Genomic DNA, 15,012 nt, shown 5'->3' on the forward strand with positions numbered 1-15,012 from the left:
AGCCACTGACCTGTGAACGTTTGTCAGGCGTGGTGTGCCGTGTGTCTCTGCCTGCGCTTCTGCTGCCCAGCAAAGCCTGACGAAGCCATTGTATGGGGCCAGGGCTAAAGCAGGTGCCACTTGGCTTGGATCAAAGGTAGAAGTCATCCGTGTATTACCAAGGCATCGTAAGACAAACAAAATACAATTCATCTCAAGCAACACGCCGAGAACAGAGGTGTTCAGCAGAACAGACTGAACCTCGGTGCTCTCACACTCTCACTGTGGGAAGGTCTGCCAGACCCACTCCAGAGCGCACCCTTTTACATCAGTCTTGAGTTTTCTGACTTTGCTTTGATGTTTACCATGGAAAGTGGTTCTTAGGTGCCAGCCCAGGGTGGTGACACCTGTGCCCCAGGGAACAGAGCCCAGAGGGCTGGGGGCCTCAGGGGCAGTGCGTACCCTTACCCATGCCTCCAGCGCTCCAAAACTGCCCTTCCTTGGGGTAGGAGCAGAGAGTGCCCAGTTTGTTGCCCTCCACCAGCAGGACCTGCAGTGGGGCAGAGGCTTGGTACATGTCTGGCTGCCATCACCAGTGTGGTAGCTGCCACAGAAAATCCTGCCAGTGGCACTTGTGGGCTCAGATCCTCCCAGAAACAATGAGCAGCTACTGCAGCCAGTGCTGCCAGCAGTGGAGGTGCTGGGGCCCCTTGCTGCCAGGTGGTGCTGTGGGAATGGTGCTGGGTACACATTCATTTCCTTCCCCAAACAACTGACCTAGTGGCATACAGTCAGGGCATCTCTTTCTTACCCTATGATCTGTCTTACGTGAGAAAATAAATCAGGGTTCGATGGTAAGTGTACAATGGCTATGTTTATAAACTTCAGGTTTATCACAGTAACACTATTTTGTTTAAACCAGCAAGTTTATTCATTAAGACAGGCTAAACAGAAGGTACATTTAAGGCATTGTTTCCATTTGGACTGCCTGTGTCCCTCTCTCATTTTCTTGAAAAGTGGCCGTCTGCCATATCAGCATCTTCCCATCTTGAAAATTTGGACATTCTTTTTATTTTCACTGCAAACAGAAGAAAAATAATTTAGAAGAGAAGCACGACACTTGAATTTAACAGAAACATTTTATAAAGCAAACTCTCCCATGTCTTTCTGTGTGTTCAATTAAATGCAGCGATGCATTTAATTGCATCACTTATGGCAAACATCACCACGAAGTAACTGTTATGCAAAGATTTATGAATCACACTCTGGTAACTTAACAGAGACAGCTTCACTTCAGGCTTTGCTACCTATAAAAACCTGGTAAAGCCATCTGCAAATCCGAGAAGTATCAAACCACATGACAGGTCTTGACATGAGGACTAACGTGTCCATCACAAAGCACTAATGCGAGTCAAACTTCACAGTCCCTGACGTGGGAGCCAGTTCTAATGCTGACACATTTCTCCCTTTCACATGAATTCAGTGGGAAGGGTGTGCATCCTGATGCATTTCTGTATCTCGGGCTTCACTAAAATGTGAATGTGAACATTGGAATCTTTCTTAAGGAAATTTTAGCCAAGTGTCCCTTTGCTGGGGAACATCAGATATTTTTTTCCTTTGGAAGTCCCATACATAGTACTTTGGGGCACTCCATTTACAAATCCCAGTTTACCAAACAAGTGCAGACACAAAAAGAAAGTGATAGAATGCAAACTGCCCTAGATCTTCAGTTTGCTTCCCTGTGTTAATAGAATCAAGCTGGTTTATCCCTCATGAAGTTCAAGAGGCTTATGACTACCCACCCAAAAGCAGGGATAATCTCTACTAATAGTTGTATCAGGGATCTTTTAACCAGAAGTAGTGGAGCAGATTAGGAATATGAAAGGAAAAACCAAGCCCAGGGAATGTAAAACACATGTAAAGATGTAAGGAAAAGTTCCGGCTGAAGGACAGCCCTTAGGCTAAACCCTGCAGAGGCAGCTCAGGCTGCTGCATCTGTTTCCAAGGAGCTTGTGGTACAGCCAGACTAGGTTTAAATTAAGATCAGCTGTTGTCAATGCTACTGGGCACTACGTATGGAGGAGACCCGGGATGCACATTTGAGCACCTACTTAAGAATGGATTAGATCTCATCTAAAAAAAAAAAAAAAAAAAAGAAAAAGGGAGGGAAGAAGACCAACTTTGGTCTTACAGTGACTTTGCTCTTACAGTTAACAGCCTGCACTGTGGAACCAGGATGGGCAGAGTTTGTGCTGCACTTTTGCTCCAGGCGTCTCATGTTATCATGGATCAGCCACAGCCACCTCTCCTGCAGTACTGTTGATGCAGGTGGGGCCTTCCAGGTGCCTGCATCATCTTGCATGGCTAAAAGAACCCATGGACAGTACTGTCTTGGCCATTGAGGGAAAAACAACTCCCTCTAAAAAGTCCTTTAATGGGCTTAAACACAGGCTGGAAGTGACCTGGAAGTTGGCTGTTGAGAATCACCTAAGTTAATTTAGAAGTAATTGTTTTGTAATTCGCTATGGGCTATGCCTATATATCTGTTTCTACATCACCACATTACACTATTTATCTCAGCAACTACTGGTCATGCAGCTTGTTAAGCAGGGCAGAAAGATCTCTTTGTTCTCCCCTCCTAAGGGGTGTGACAGACTGTACCTTGGACTCCTCGAAGTGAAATGACCATTGCTTATGGCTGTGAACTGTTTATCAAAGCTGAAATTCTTCCAATAAGACAAAGTGTTTTAACCGTGTTGTGTTTGTGCCACATTAAACACTTCAGAACAACAACTCCAGACTGAACTGGAAAGCCATTGAGTACACCAACTACTGAATTATTAAAATAATCAGGATAGTATCTGACCACCTGGTGTCCCTTCAGACCAAAATATGTTTCTGAGCATGTAAAAGACAGCAAAAAAAGATGGTTAAGATAAAAATCTATCTTGTGTGTGTAACTGGATTAAATCCCATCACACAAAACATGTACATTATTACATCTTATATTAATAAGATGTAAGCCCCATCACAAATCACTTAAGGAATTGAGTGGAAGCGAACAGCAGGTTTGGCTAGAGAGCCCTTTGTGCTGTGTGCAGTGCTGTATTCGGGAATCTGCCATGCACCCATCTGGAACTGAGGGATCATGTTGAAAAAATGAAACATCCTAGAAATGTAAGGCTGGATCTCAAAAACTGTCATTCTGCTCTGACAAAGGATCAAATACACTGTTTAGGTCGTGAGCCACTCTCCTGCCTGTATCTCTATGACATGGATTTTCACTCTCTCTGTGTGATACTTAGCACCTCTCTTTGACTTTTATTGTACTGATTTCAGTCCATTTTTCCAGATCCCTGGGAATTTTGACACTGCCCTGCACAGATCATTGTATCTTATGCTATTTTACAAATTGTATTGTCTTGTGCCAATACCAAATGCATTACAAAAATCATGAGTTATATACTACACCTAAAGGAAAACTCACTTTACCATTTGACTGTAAAATGCTGATTACTGCTTTTAAACCACACCATTTCAAACGGCTGTTTTCATCCTTTAAAAATTTCAGCTGAATCATTAATTGTCTGCTTTGTCTGTTTCTGTGAATGTCAAGTGGAGCTATGTAAAATGCCTTATTAATGTCATGGAGCAACACTACTGTTTCCTCCTACTCTGCTAGGCCAGTTATCTTGCCAAAAACCTAAATCTCACAGATGTGATCAGATTATCTCTGACAAATCTGTATTAGCTTTACTTACTCTCTTTTTTACCTCTGGCTGTCTACAGGTCAATTGCTTAATAACTTACTCTAACATCATTCTAGGCAACAAAGATGGATAGGCTCCTAATATGTAATATGCCAGCACCTCTTTTCTTGCCTTTCCACAGACTGTACTGTGTGTGCCCTTTGATTCCCTGTTTTCCCCTCCCCAGCCCCCAACTGTAAGTTTACCAGTTCTCTTTGCAGTTTGTCATTTGCTAAGGTAGTTTGTGCTGTACTGTGGCGAAAACGTCACCAAATTCTGCAGATCTGCATACCATTAAGCATCCTTTGACACACTTCAACACTTGAAAATATTATTTCCTTAAATGCTCTTTGACACCTTTGACACATTCTGGCCTGTGTTCCCTCTTTCTTGATCATTTGAATTTTTTAAATTATCTGGTCACTATCTTCCCCCTGCCCCAAAATCAGAAACATATTTCAGCCTTCCCTTTCTTAAGATCTATCTGTAATTTTGTAAATGCCCATCACTGCTGTTCTGCTACTCATGCTTCTCTCCTCTGCTGGAAACAGAAATTCTGTTATTTCGTTAATATAAATTGCCTTTCACCATGAAATTCAATCCACAAGCAGTTCTTCTCAGTTTGTACTGAGAGGGTGTTTTGTAGAGGTTTCCAGTCAATTGTGATGGGGGGTAACACTGCTCATTAAATACTGATTTTCTGGTTTCAAATTGTTGTAAAAAATTATTAAATTATAAAAGAATAAAATACCCTCTCTCAAATATCAAGCCATCTTGATTTCTAGAAAATCTGAATGGCAAAATGGTATTTTCTCCGTTAGGCATTCTTACTCTTCTCTGTGAAAGCAAGTACAGGAGATTGGATCTTGAATGTAAACATTTTGTCATAAAACCTGCATTTTGTGGGGGATCTTTCATGTTTTTTGATGGCGAGTGTGGAAGAGTCCAGCATTATATTTAATGGTAATGTGGCACTGTATGAACACAACAGGCAACCCCCCTCTATGATGCTCCTCCTCAAGAATCACAAAAGCGAATATTCGGTAATCCCAGCTAACTGAATCCGACCTAAGCCATTTACAGGTATAAAACTATTGCAAGGGGCTGACAATTGAGAGGAGGCTGCTAAAACTGCATTCCTCAGAGTGGGAATGACCCAAAGCCACTAATCTATCCGTTAACTGGGGTGTCAGAGGGAATATTTTGCTTGCAAATAGGGAAGGGAAGGTTGGGATGCCCATCGAGCCACTACCTGTTCGAAAAGCAGAGCACACACTCATTCGAGTAGGTCTTTCCATTGGTCCCACAAACTGGATTGTAGTCCTTTGGGCATCCAGGCACACCACCATACTTGTAGCAGGCGGGCTAGGGAAGACAGGTACATAAGAAATCTAAGAAAACACCATTTGACAGGGGTCCCTGACCAGCTTTCTGCTCTGGGGGCTCCTGAATAACGCTGGCACGCTCATGACCGAAGGGCAGCGCTCAAGAGGAGTTGCCACAGCAATCGTGAGCTGCCACCTTATCTTTCATGCTCTTATGGGCATTTATCGCTCGCGGCTTGGCTGCGGTGTCAGGACACACGTGTGCGACAAGGCACCGCTCCTCCAGACGTCGTAACCTTAGCGGGACACGGGGGCAGCGAGTCCCCGTGAAGGGAACGGCAGATGGAGCTGGTAAAAGACGGGATCACCGGGGGTGCCGGGCTCCCGGGGTCCCCCGGGTGCGGGGGAGCCCCCGCGCAGCCCCGGGGTCCGGAGCCAAGGCCAGGATCTCCCGCCCGGCGCCGGGCCCGGGGCTCTGGGGAAGGGGCCGCCCGGCGCCGGGAGGGCAGCTGGGACCGTCCTTCCCGGGGACGACGCGGGGGTGGCACTCACCGGGACGCTGGCAACGGCGCCGGGAGTCGAGAGGAGCCCTGTGGAGAGTAACCGGCGTTAACGGCGCCGCGTGGCGCCCGGATCCCCCCGACCTCCCCCCGCACCAGCCGGCGCCCGTTACCGGCCCCCCCGTCCAGCCGCTGTCCGCCCCCGGCCCTCCCCGGCCCCAGCCGCTGTCCGCCCCCGGCACCAGCCAGCGCCCGTTAACGGACCCCCGACACCAGCCGGTGCCCGTTAACGGCCCCCCCCCGGCACCAACCAGCGTAACTGCCCCCCTGACACCAGCCAGTGCCAGTTACCGCCCCCCCGCCCCGAGCGGCCTCTGTCCGCCCCCGTCCCCCCCCGGCACCAGCCAGCGCCCGTTAACGGCCCCCCCACGAGCAGCCTCTGTCCGCTCCCGGTCGCCCCGGCACCAGCCAGCGCCCGTTAACGGCCCGCGCCGGCACCAGCCAGCGCCCGTTAACGCCCCCCCCCCCCGAGCAGCCTCTGTTCGCTCCCGGTCCCCCTGGCACCAGCCAGCGCCCGTTACCGGCCCCCCCCAGCCCCGACCAGCCGCTGTCCGCTCCCGGCTCCTCCCGGCCCCAGCCGCTGTCCGCCCCCGGCACCAGCCAGCGCCCGTTACCGGCCCCCCGACACCAGCCGGTGCCCGTTAACGGCCCCCCCCCCGGCACCAACCAGCGTAACGGCCCCCCTGACACCAGCCAGTGCCAGTTACCGCCCCCCCCCCGAGCAGCCTCTGTCCGCTCCCGGTCCCCCTGGCACCAGCCAGCGCCCGTTACCGGCCCCCCCCGGCCCCGACCAGCCGCTGTCCGCTCCCGGCTCCCCCCGGCCCCAGCCGCTGTCCGCTCCTGGCTCCCCCCGGCCAGCCGCTGTCCGGCCCCGTTTTGTGCCGGTTCTCCACCCTGCCCCCGGACGGCTGACGCCCGCTACCGGCTTCGATCCCGCACCCGCAAGCCGGCCGGTGCCCGGTACCGGCTCATGTTTCCCCCTCCCCGAGACCGGACCGGCCGGGGCACAGTACGGGCCCGCTTCCCCGGCACCGGCTCCCCTCCCCCGACCGCCCTGCCTCGGCGCCGTGCGCCCGGTACCGGCGAGGAGGACGGGCAGCAGCACCAGCACCGGCACCGACAGCGCCATGTCCGCGGACAGACTAACGGCAGCGGGCGGGGCGGGGCGTGGGGCGCAACGGCCGCGGGGGGCGCGGGGCGCGGCGCGGACGGGGGCGGGGGCGGGCGGGAGCGCCGGGGCCGGCCGAGGGTGCCACGGGGGGGACCCGAGGGCTGAGGACCCGCGGGGCACCCACGGGAGCGGGACGGCCCCGCGCCATACGGGAGAGGGAGGGAGGCAGGACCCGCCGCGGGGAGCGGTGGCACCCGTGGGGAGGGACGTGTCCCTGCTTCACCCGCGGGCTCGGGGGGCGGGCAGCACCTCCGGGGGTCGGGCAGCACCTCCGCGGGTGCAGCGAGGGCAGGGACCCTACCCTGTGCTGCTGGGGGACGTGGGGATACGGTGCCCCGGTGCTGTCCTGGGCCAGCGAGTCCGTGCCTCCCCTAGCAGCAGGTCCCCACGGGGTGTCTTGTCCATGCCGCTTCCACGGGGGGACCCCCAAAATACCCAGTCGCCAGCGGCTCCTCAAGCGCCGAAGCCCTACCAGCTCTGCACCCGCGCTCCCCTCCGGGCTGGGCAGGAGGGCAGCGGAACCAGTGGTGGGCTGTAACGCCAGCATTCCCGGCTTCCCGGCTGGACTTGGCCTCGTTGGAGCTGTGCTTTGATTGCAGTGTCTTGGCTGCGTGGGGAAGCTGGAAATGTGTGCAGTGCCATGTGGCTGTTAAGGTCATAGCCCCTGTCCCATCATAAAGGGATGAGGTGGCCCATGTGGAGCTATGGGTGGAGAGGGAGAGAAAATGGATACAGCCCCAGCGATAAAGCCAAACCGCTCGCATCCGAAGTCATGGGAATCCAGGCCAACGGGGGCTGGAAAACCTCGGCACGCTGCCCTGCCAGCATGGCTGGGTGTCTCGGCAGCCCTGCTGCCCAAGGAGTATCTCACTTGTTAGTCGCTGGTAGGAGTGGTTAGCTTTGCAGAGCCCAGAGGTTAGCTTTACACAGAGGCTGGCACCGGAATTGCTTTTATGCAGTTCCTAAAATCTAGGGTATGGGTTCCTTGTGGGATGGGCTGTGCCTGTGTAAAAAGCTGGGGTTGAGACCCACCAAGTGTTCTGAGGTACCATATAGGTACATACGTAGGCATCACAAACATCCTTCTTGTCTCCGTGTCAGCTGCCGAGTCCTTCCAAGCACGGCTTTTCTTCTCCTGGGTGTTTCCGATAGCGTGTCCTGCCCGCATGGCATCCCAGGGAGATGATTTTATTACCTGCTGAATATGTTCTTATTCCTCCAGGTAACCTCTGCCAACTGATTGCAATGTTAGATTTCCATTCAGAGCACACCTTTGACATTACCACCCATCACAAGGGGTGTTCCGAGCAAAAGCCTCTGGCTTGGATATTTTAAGCAAGATGCCTAATCAGAATGTTTCGAGGCTGGCGAAGCATGTAGGGGGGTCTTTGTCTCTGCTTGCTCTCCTGCCCTAGCTTTGCTCAAGTTTTTGCCCCAGCTTTGCCTGCTAAGTCATTTGAGAAGAGGGCATCTTGCTTAAAATATCCAAGCCAGAGGATAACACACAGTTATCGGTGTGGTGGTTGCCGTATTTGCCATCCTTGGGGGACCTTTAGGTCCCAGAGCGCTTTCCTTGGGAGAAGGAGTATCAGAGGGTTAAATACTGGAGAGTTAGGTTGTGGTGGGTTCCCTTACTTCTCGAACGTGTCATTTTTCAAAGGAAAAGCTGCCAGCTGAAGGTGAAGAAAGCAAAACCAAGGGTAGGAGTTACCTCTTAAGTTGCTCATTTCTTAAGTTCACGTCACTAAACAGTTAAGTGTAAAGCTCTTGTAAGAGCTCAGTGCCCCAGCTGTTGGCAGCCCGACCAAGCTTTCTCCTGAACAACTCCAGCACAGCAAACACAAGATGGATATGTACTGTCATCATGTCACCTAAGAGAATAGCTACCCCCCAAAAAACGTTCTCCACGCTAATGTATTTTCCAATGAGTTAACTATGTGCTCATCAATTTGAGGCACTTGATCCCAGATAAATGGGGTGAACCAGAGCGTTTTGGTTAAATGTGGCTTCAGTTGCCTCTCTCTGACAGTACCATGAACTCATTCGCAGCCATGTGTTCTGTCCTGGATGCTTCCTCTCGATATTGCAGGGAAAATGTGGAAAAGTAACCTGCAGGTGCTCTGTTAACTCTCAGTGTGGCACTTGTATTTTAAGTTGGTGCCAGTCCAGCCTCCTCAGTACTCAAGGCATTTAATTTCATTTAAATTATTTCCATTGAGAGTATTTAACTTTGCCTAATCTGAATAAAGTTTGAGAGACAGGTCTTTAGAGAAGGGAAAATGAAAGAAATGAGATTTTAAAATGAGAAAGAAAAGATAACTTACACAAATTTTCTTCTGGCAAGATGGAATATCTGTTAGAAAATGCCTTTTTTCTTCCATAAATTGTTCAGAACTGGAGGCAGGGAAGAGGATAATTACACAGAGGGCTTCTTAACAGCCTTTGTATCCTGTTAACACATTTCTTATATGAATGCTGAGTCACTGGAAAAGAAAATTGCAGAATTATTTGCATATCTCCTAGAAGTTATCTTCTTGTTAACATCAGGTAGCTGATTAATAAACATGGAAGAAAATAATGATCCCTGCATATAGGCCGCAGGAAGGAATACATAATTAGGAGTTACATCCCTACAGATAAGGTCTGTTGCTGTCTTATGCTTAGTGGAATAACCCTCTGCGCTTGGCAGCTAGAATTTATTTGGACTTCAGTCACTTTTCTATGTAAATGTATATGACTCCCTGAAAGAAAAAAGTTCCTTTAGTGAGTTTACGTGTACTTCATACTCTTCTGCTGTCCAGCAGTTAGATACCAGCAAGGCTGTGACCCAAGACAACCCAGTATCAATACAGGCTGGGCAGAGAATAAATTGAAAGCAGCCCTGAGGAGAAGGGCTTGGGGATGCTGGTGGGTGAAAAGCTGGACATGAGCCAGCAATGTGCGCCTGCAGCCCAGAAAGCCAGCCGTGTCCTGGGCTGCATCAAAAGAAGCGTGACCAACAAGTCGAGGGAGGTGATTCTGACCCTTTGCTCTGCTCCCGTGAGACCCCCCTGGAGTGTTGGGTCCAGCTCCAAGGTCCTTAGTACAGGAAAGACATGATCCTTGTGGAGCGGGTCCAGAAGAGGGCCACGAAGATGATCAGAGGGCTGGGGCACCTCTCTTATGAAGAAAGGCTGAGAGAGTTGGGGTTGTTCAGCCTGGAGAAGAGAAAGTACCTTACTGCAGCCTTTCAATACTTAAAGGGGGCTTATAAGAAGGATGGGGACAGACATTTTATTAGGGCCTGTAGTGATAGGACAAGGGGTAATGGTTTTGAACTAGAAGAGGGTAGATCTAGGTTAGATATTAGAAAGAAATTATTTACGATGAGGGTGGTGAGACACTGGAACAGGTTGCCCAGGGAAGCTGTGGATGCCCCATCCCTGGAAGTGTTCAAGGCCAGGTGGATGGGGCTTTGAGCAACCTGATCTAGTTGAAGGTGTCCCTGATCATTGCCGTGGGGTTGGACTAGATGACCTTTAAAGACCTCTTCCAACCCAAACTATTCTATGATTCTATAATGGCATTTATCGTTCTTTGTCTAAAAGCTTTTCTTGATGATGAATTCATTCCAAATCAGCTGTGCAAATCAGCTAGATGAGCAAAGACCTACTGCTAAAAATCTCCAAGTACCCTAGCCATGTTGGATTGAAGTGGCAACCTCTGGCACAAGGTCATGGCATGAGTGACCCCAGCTTACTCCAGGGTGAGAAAGTTTGTTCCCTATCTCCCCCAACCAGGCTAAGCAAAATAGGAATAGGTTTTATATACAGTCAGTAATAAGCATGTCGTAAAAGAAGTAGCCAGTGATTAAGGCAGATATCAACAAAGTGCAGCAAAAAGAATTTGGTTGATTGTGGAATGGATTCATCCTTCACACATTCACCACACAGGGCTTAGGTGGCAGGGTGAGTTGGAAACAAGCTAGGAGACATCAGTTCTCAGTATAGAATTAGTTCACAGTCTCGAAAGAAAGCTGATGTGTCACCTCATCTGCTTAAAACAGATACAGGGAGAGGTCCAGGTGCCAGGAGGATTGAGACTAAGGTGCTGGATTGCCTGCTGCCTTGAAGTGGATGGTTCAGCAGTGTGACATGGAATATCCTCTTCCACCACAGCTTGTGGTGGATGCTAAAAATTTAAAAATGGAAGAAAAAAATAAAGTTGCAGAGCAAGAAACCATAGGTGGCCTTAATAGCAGGAAAATTCCCACTTGAACAGGTTCCTGCAGGATGCTGCAGGCAGGAAGGTGACACAGGTGGCTCATTTGCTCCAGTTTTCTCCTGGCCATGGCTGATGGCCTCTATTGCAGAGTAGAGGCTGGTGAGCAGGGTGCTACAATCACACATAACCTGCAGTTAATGTCCTCTTGTGGCAGAGGACACAGTCATATGGCATAGGATGTTTACATCCACATAGTCATATGCCCAGTCATATGGCAGAGGATGTTTACATCCACTGAAGCAGCACTGCGGTGCAGCTGGCTTGCCTGCACTGCTTCAGGCGGACTGGCAGGGCACAGTGCTTGGGCACATCCCAGCTGTGCTTGTGCCATGCGTGCCGGTCTCTTGCCATAAGTATTGGCACTTGTCTTTCCACCTGAGTAATTACTGGGGTGAAAGCAATCAACACCCTTGAAGGAACATAGCACAGAACAATCAAAAAATGCTTCCAAGCTGCCTTTTAGCACATCAACATGAGGTGGCAATGCCGAAAGCCTCATTCCTAAGGCACTGAAGGCCCCCTGCTTCTGGTGAGACTGGGAATGCCCTAGAAATGGTTTGACACTTGCTAATTGGCCCTTTCTGCCAACTTGAACACGGCACAGCAGCAGCACAGAGAAGGACAGAGGGGAAAGAGCTGATTTTCGTCTCCCTGACAATGATTCCTGTAGGGAAGAAGTCAGCAGCACCGAGCCAACGAATAAGCTCTTGGTGTAAGTCTGGGTTTGGGCAGGGGGGACCGGTTCCAGCTGACAAGCTGCCTCCCTGGCCAGGTCCCAGGCATTGGGCTGTGGCATCACCTCTAATTTTGGTAGACTCCTCCAAGCTGTTTTTGTAGAGGCTGTGTGCAAAGGTTCACAGCAAGATGTGGAGGAAGCTCCTCATCTCATCACATTCCCTCACCATCTTGTCAGTGGCATTCCCACCCCCACACCAATAAAAGATTGCTCTGGGGGTCCTATCTGTCACACACAGCCCATGAATCATTCACTTCAGCGGTGCTCCTACATTTGCAATCCCGTGTAGCCCAAAGGACAGGATCCAGGCCTCAGGGATTCAATTATATATACAGTCTATTCCCTGATCCCTCTGTGCCCATTCATTTTGCTCCATCCTGCGCTGTTCTCTGCTGTATCAGTCACAGATGGGCAATTTATCCTCTCCTGTTTCCAACATGAACTCCATCTATCACCTGCTTGTCTTTGAAATTAATTTACTGGCTGGCCAGCTGCCCACCATCCATTCCTGGCTCCCTCCCATCTGTGTGTAACGTGGCGGTTGCTCCCCAGAAGGTGGTGAGCATCTCCTGGTGGCTGCATGTTCTGCAGCATACTATGGCCCTGTGGAGTGCTGCTGACCTCTGGGGCAGTGCTGCTGGATGAGACCGCTGCACGTGCTGTGGGACGGTGGGGAAAGGGCTGCTGTGAGTTACCCACCTGCTCCTGGAGGATCTGCTCATGCCGCCAGTCACCATCGCAGCACAAAGCGACAACCTTCTGCCCAGCAGAGAAACGCGTGTGGATTGCTGTGATACTCAGTCTGGAACAAGGGCTTTAATAGTCCCTGGAGCCTCCAAAAGCTCCGAAGGGGTGCCCTGATCGGCAGAAATCAACGTGGTTTTCCTTTCCTCTCTCCTCCACAAGTTTTTTTCTGCTGTTTTTTTCAACTTGACTAAGCACATCTTGATCGGTCATGGACAGATTTGCAGGGGCTGGCTTTGCCTTCCCCTGTCTGTCTGTGCACCGGTTCAAATAATGAATGGCAGAGCAGGACCACCCATCCTGCTGGGGGGAAATGCACTTGGTCTTAGTGATTTGCCCTGGGATCATAACCACTTTGGAGGGAGGTGGCTGGTCCTGGTGGCATTTCTTATGTCAAAAGTTTTCTCAAGGAGCAGAAACTTTTAAGACAGGCTGTAAAAGTTTCTTCTGACTGCTCAAGCTGTTAGAAGGAGACAGGGTTAAGGTATCTGCCTGGAAGACTACTCAACTTTTCCTAGGTGCTGAGTCGAAGCCCCACAGATAAGCTGCAGCTGTAGAACAACAACCAGGCTGGTGGGTCAGCAGAAACTCTTTTCAGCTGTGAAAAGGTGGAGGTCATCCATGGGGGTGGGAGCAAAGCTGCTACTGAATCAGCACAGTGCTTGAAAGTTAATTGATCCAGTACTACCTTTTTGTATATGAAGACACTTTGAAAAGTCAAAGGCACCTTCCTTAATGTCTACCTATTTCTCACAAAGTGGATGATTTCAGCCAGGGCAGTGTCCATCCAAAGCTGCTTTCAGAGGCAGGCTCGCACCCTCTTCTGTCTCCTCACCCTGCAGGAAAAGGCTCTGTGAATAGAGCGGTCATTCGAGAAATGCCTAATGCAGGCAAAGCCGATGGTCCCCTTCTCAATCCCAGAAGAGCTTCTGTCCAGCTTCTAGTGCCCTTGGGCTGGGTTTGTAGGACAAGGGCACTGTATCTGATTCATGGCACAGGGAAAGGTCTGCTGGTAGTTATCACCATGGCAGAGGGAGGGCAGGTGGAAGGGAGGGCAGACGGTAGGGTCAGCATCTCCATTTTCCCTGTGCCCTGTTAATGCAGTGCTGTGCCCTGAGCATATTTCGTGGCAATGTGCACTGCAGCTCTCTCTGACCCCATAAACGAAGGGATTCATATCCTGGGAAAATCTAACCAAGGTACTTTATAGTCTCCAGGAGTGAGGATGAACTACACATTAGAATTTCAAAGTTGGCTGGTGTATGACGGTCAGGGTCAGTCAGGCTTTGATGTCTGTCTGCCTGATGGATTGTCTGGTAAAATGGAAGGTAAAAAGACCTGAATTAATCAAGGAAGTTAAGTGACGGCTTGAAGATGGAGAGGGGTTTGCTGCAAAGGTGGCAGACACCATCCCCACGAAGGCTCAGCACTGCCGAAAGCTGTGCATCACCTCCGAAGGCCAGTGCCCGGGTACCACCCCACGGCGGGCATGTGTGCATCCTGCTGCCTGCACCCCTGCCAGCCACAGCTGCAGCGCCTGTGTGCTCTGAGAAACCTGCCAGCCATCAAGGGAGGAGAACAACACAACGAGGAGGAGGTGACAAAGCCTGGGGCTTGTTGGAAGCACGTTTTCTGAGTGGTGCTGCTGGATGGAAGACCTGCAGAAGGCAGGAATCCCCCAAACACTGTCTGGCCTTGAGGATGCTGGAGGAAGGTAAATCTCAGCTTTGCTTCTCCCTTACCCTCTTATGACCTGCCCTGCCCCGCCCCATACTCCTCTGTTACAGAGTTGTAGTTTCTCTTACTTTTCTTGCTTCTACATTTGGGGCAGCATCTAGGGTGTATATTGGTAGGTCCGTGTTCTAGGGAAAGGGGTTTTTTTTGAAACAGTATTTGAAATGTTTTTGTTGCCTGCATGATCTTTTTCCATGTGGCATGAAAAAGGCAGTTTTCATGTGTAATGGAAAAATCTTATTTTTCCTCTAGGTTTGAACTCCTATCTCCCCCATACTTCTAGGGAATATTTTGAGGTGGCTGAAAAGGAAGAAGAAAAAATATTTTCTGTCTTTTGCAGATGGTTTTGTTATTGTAGAGCAGAATCACAGTTACCCGAACTGCTCTGTAGTTCGACACGAGAGGCCAAGGCTCCCCAGCCATTATTTGAAGTATCATGCTTTTGGATTAGTTCCATGCCTGCAAGCAATGTGAGTTTAGGAACTGCAGGAGCTTGGTATATTTTTGCCTGTCAGTTCTCTCAGGCTCTGCTGAGCTCAGACTTTTCTGATCTGTGGGGACTTTTGAACCGGTTCACTTGATTCAAATCTTCCCTAGTGAGAACAGCCAGATCTCACCTGTGTCTTAGGAATCCCAGTTTTGCAAGACTCTGGTGGTTTCTTTGCAACAGATTTTAGTGATTTGGAGGTGAGGGAAGGGTGCAAAAGGGACAATTCCTGACCAAATTAATTGATCCGGGTGAAACATCAGG

At 50.2% G+C, this 15,012-nt stretch overlaps 1 protein-coding gene across 1 annotated transcript; it reads right to left on the reverse strand.

The window, feature by feature from the left end:
- Nucleotides 1-886: 886 nt before the first annotated feature.
- On the reverse strand, nucleotides 887-6,772 carry SPINK2 (serine peptidase inhibitor Kazal type 2). The gene is made up of 4 exons (XM_055798023.1): nucleotides 6,694-6,772; nucleotides 5,606-5,643; nucleotides 4,981-5,093; nucleotides 887-1,057 (listed from the first exon to the last, which is right to left on the reverse strand). Exons 1-4 carry the CDS (start codon nucleotides 6,740-6,742, stop codon nucleotides 1,012-1,014), a joined length of 246 nt encoding a protein of 81 aa, XP_055653998.1. The 5' UTR covers nucleotides 6,743-6,772; the 3' UTR covers nucleotides 887-1,011.
- Between the last annotated feature and the right edge of the window lie 8,240 nt (nucleotides 6,773-15,012).

This window comes from Falco peregrinus, chromosome 2 (genome assembly GCF_023634155.1).
Source record: "Falco peregrinus isolate bFalPer1 chromosome 2, bFalPer1.pri, whole genome shotgun sequence".
Classification (NCBI taxonomy): Eukaryota; Metazoa; Chordata; class Aves; order Falconiformes; family Falconidae; genus Falco; species Falco peregrinus.

Excerpts from the sequence above, each read along its gene's own strand:
- SPINK2 (XM_055798023.1), bottom strand. The coding sequence starts at position 6,742 with ATGGCGCTGTCGGTGCCGGTGCTGGTGCTGCTGCCCGTCCTCCTCGCC. Across the intron at positions 5,644-6,693 it reads GCTGCCCGTCCTCCTCGCCG|GGCTCCTCTCGACTCCCGGC; the intron begins GTACCGGGCGCA and ends TACTCTCCACAG. Across the intron at positions 5,094-5,605 it reads GCGCCGTTGCCAGCGTCCCG|CCCGCCTGCTACAAGTATGG; the intron begins GTGAGTGCCACC and ends TGTCTTCCCTAG.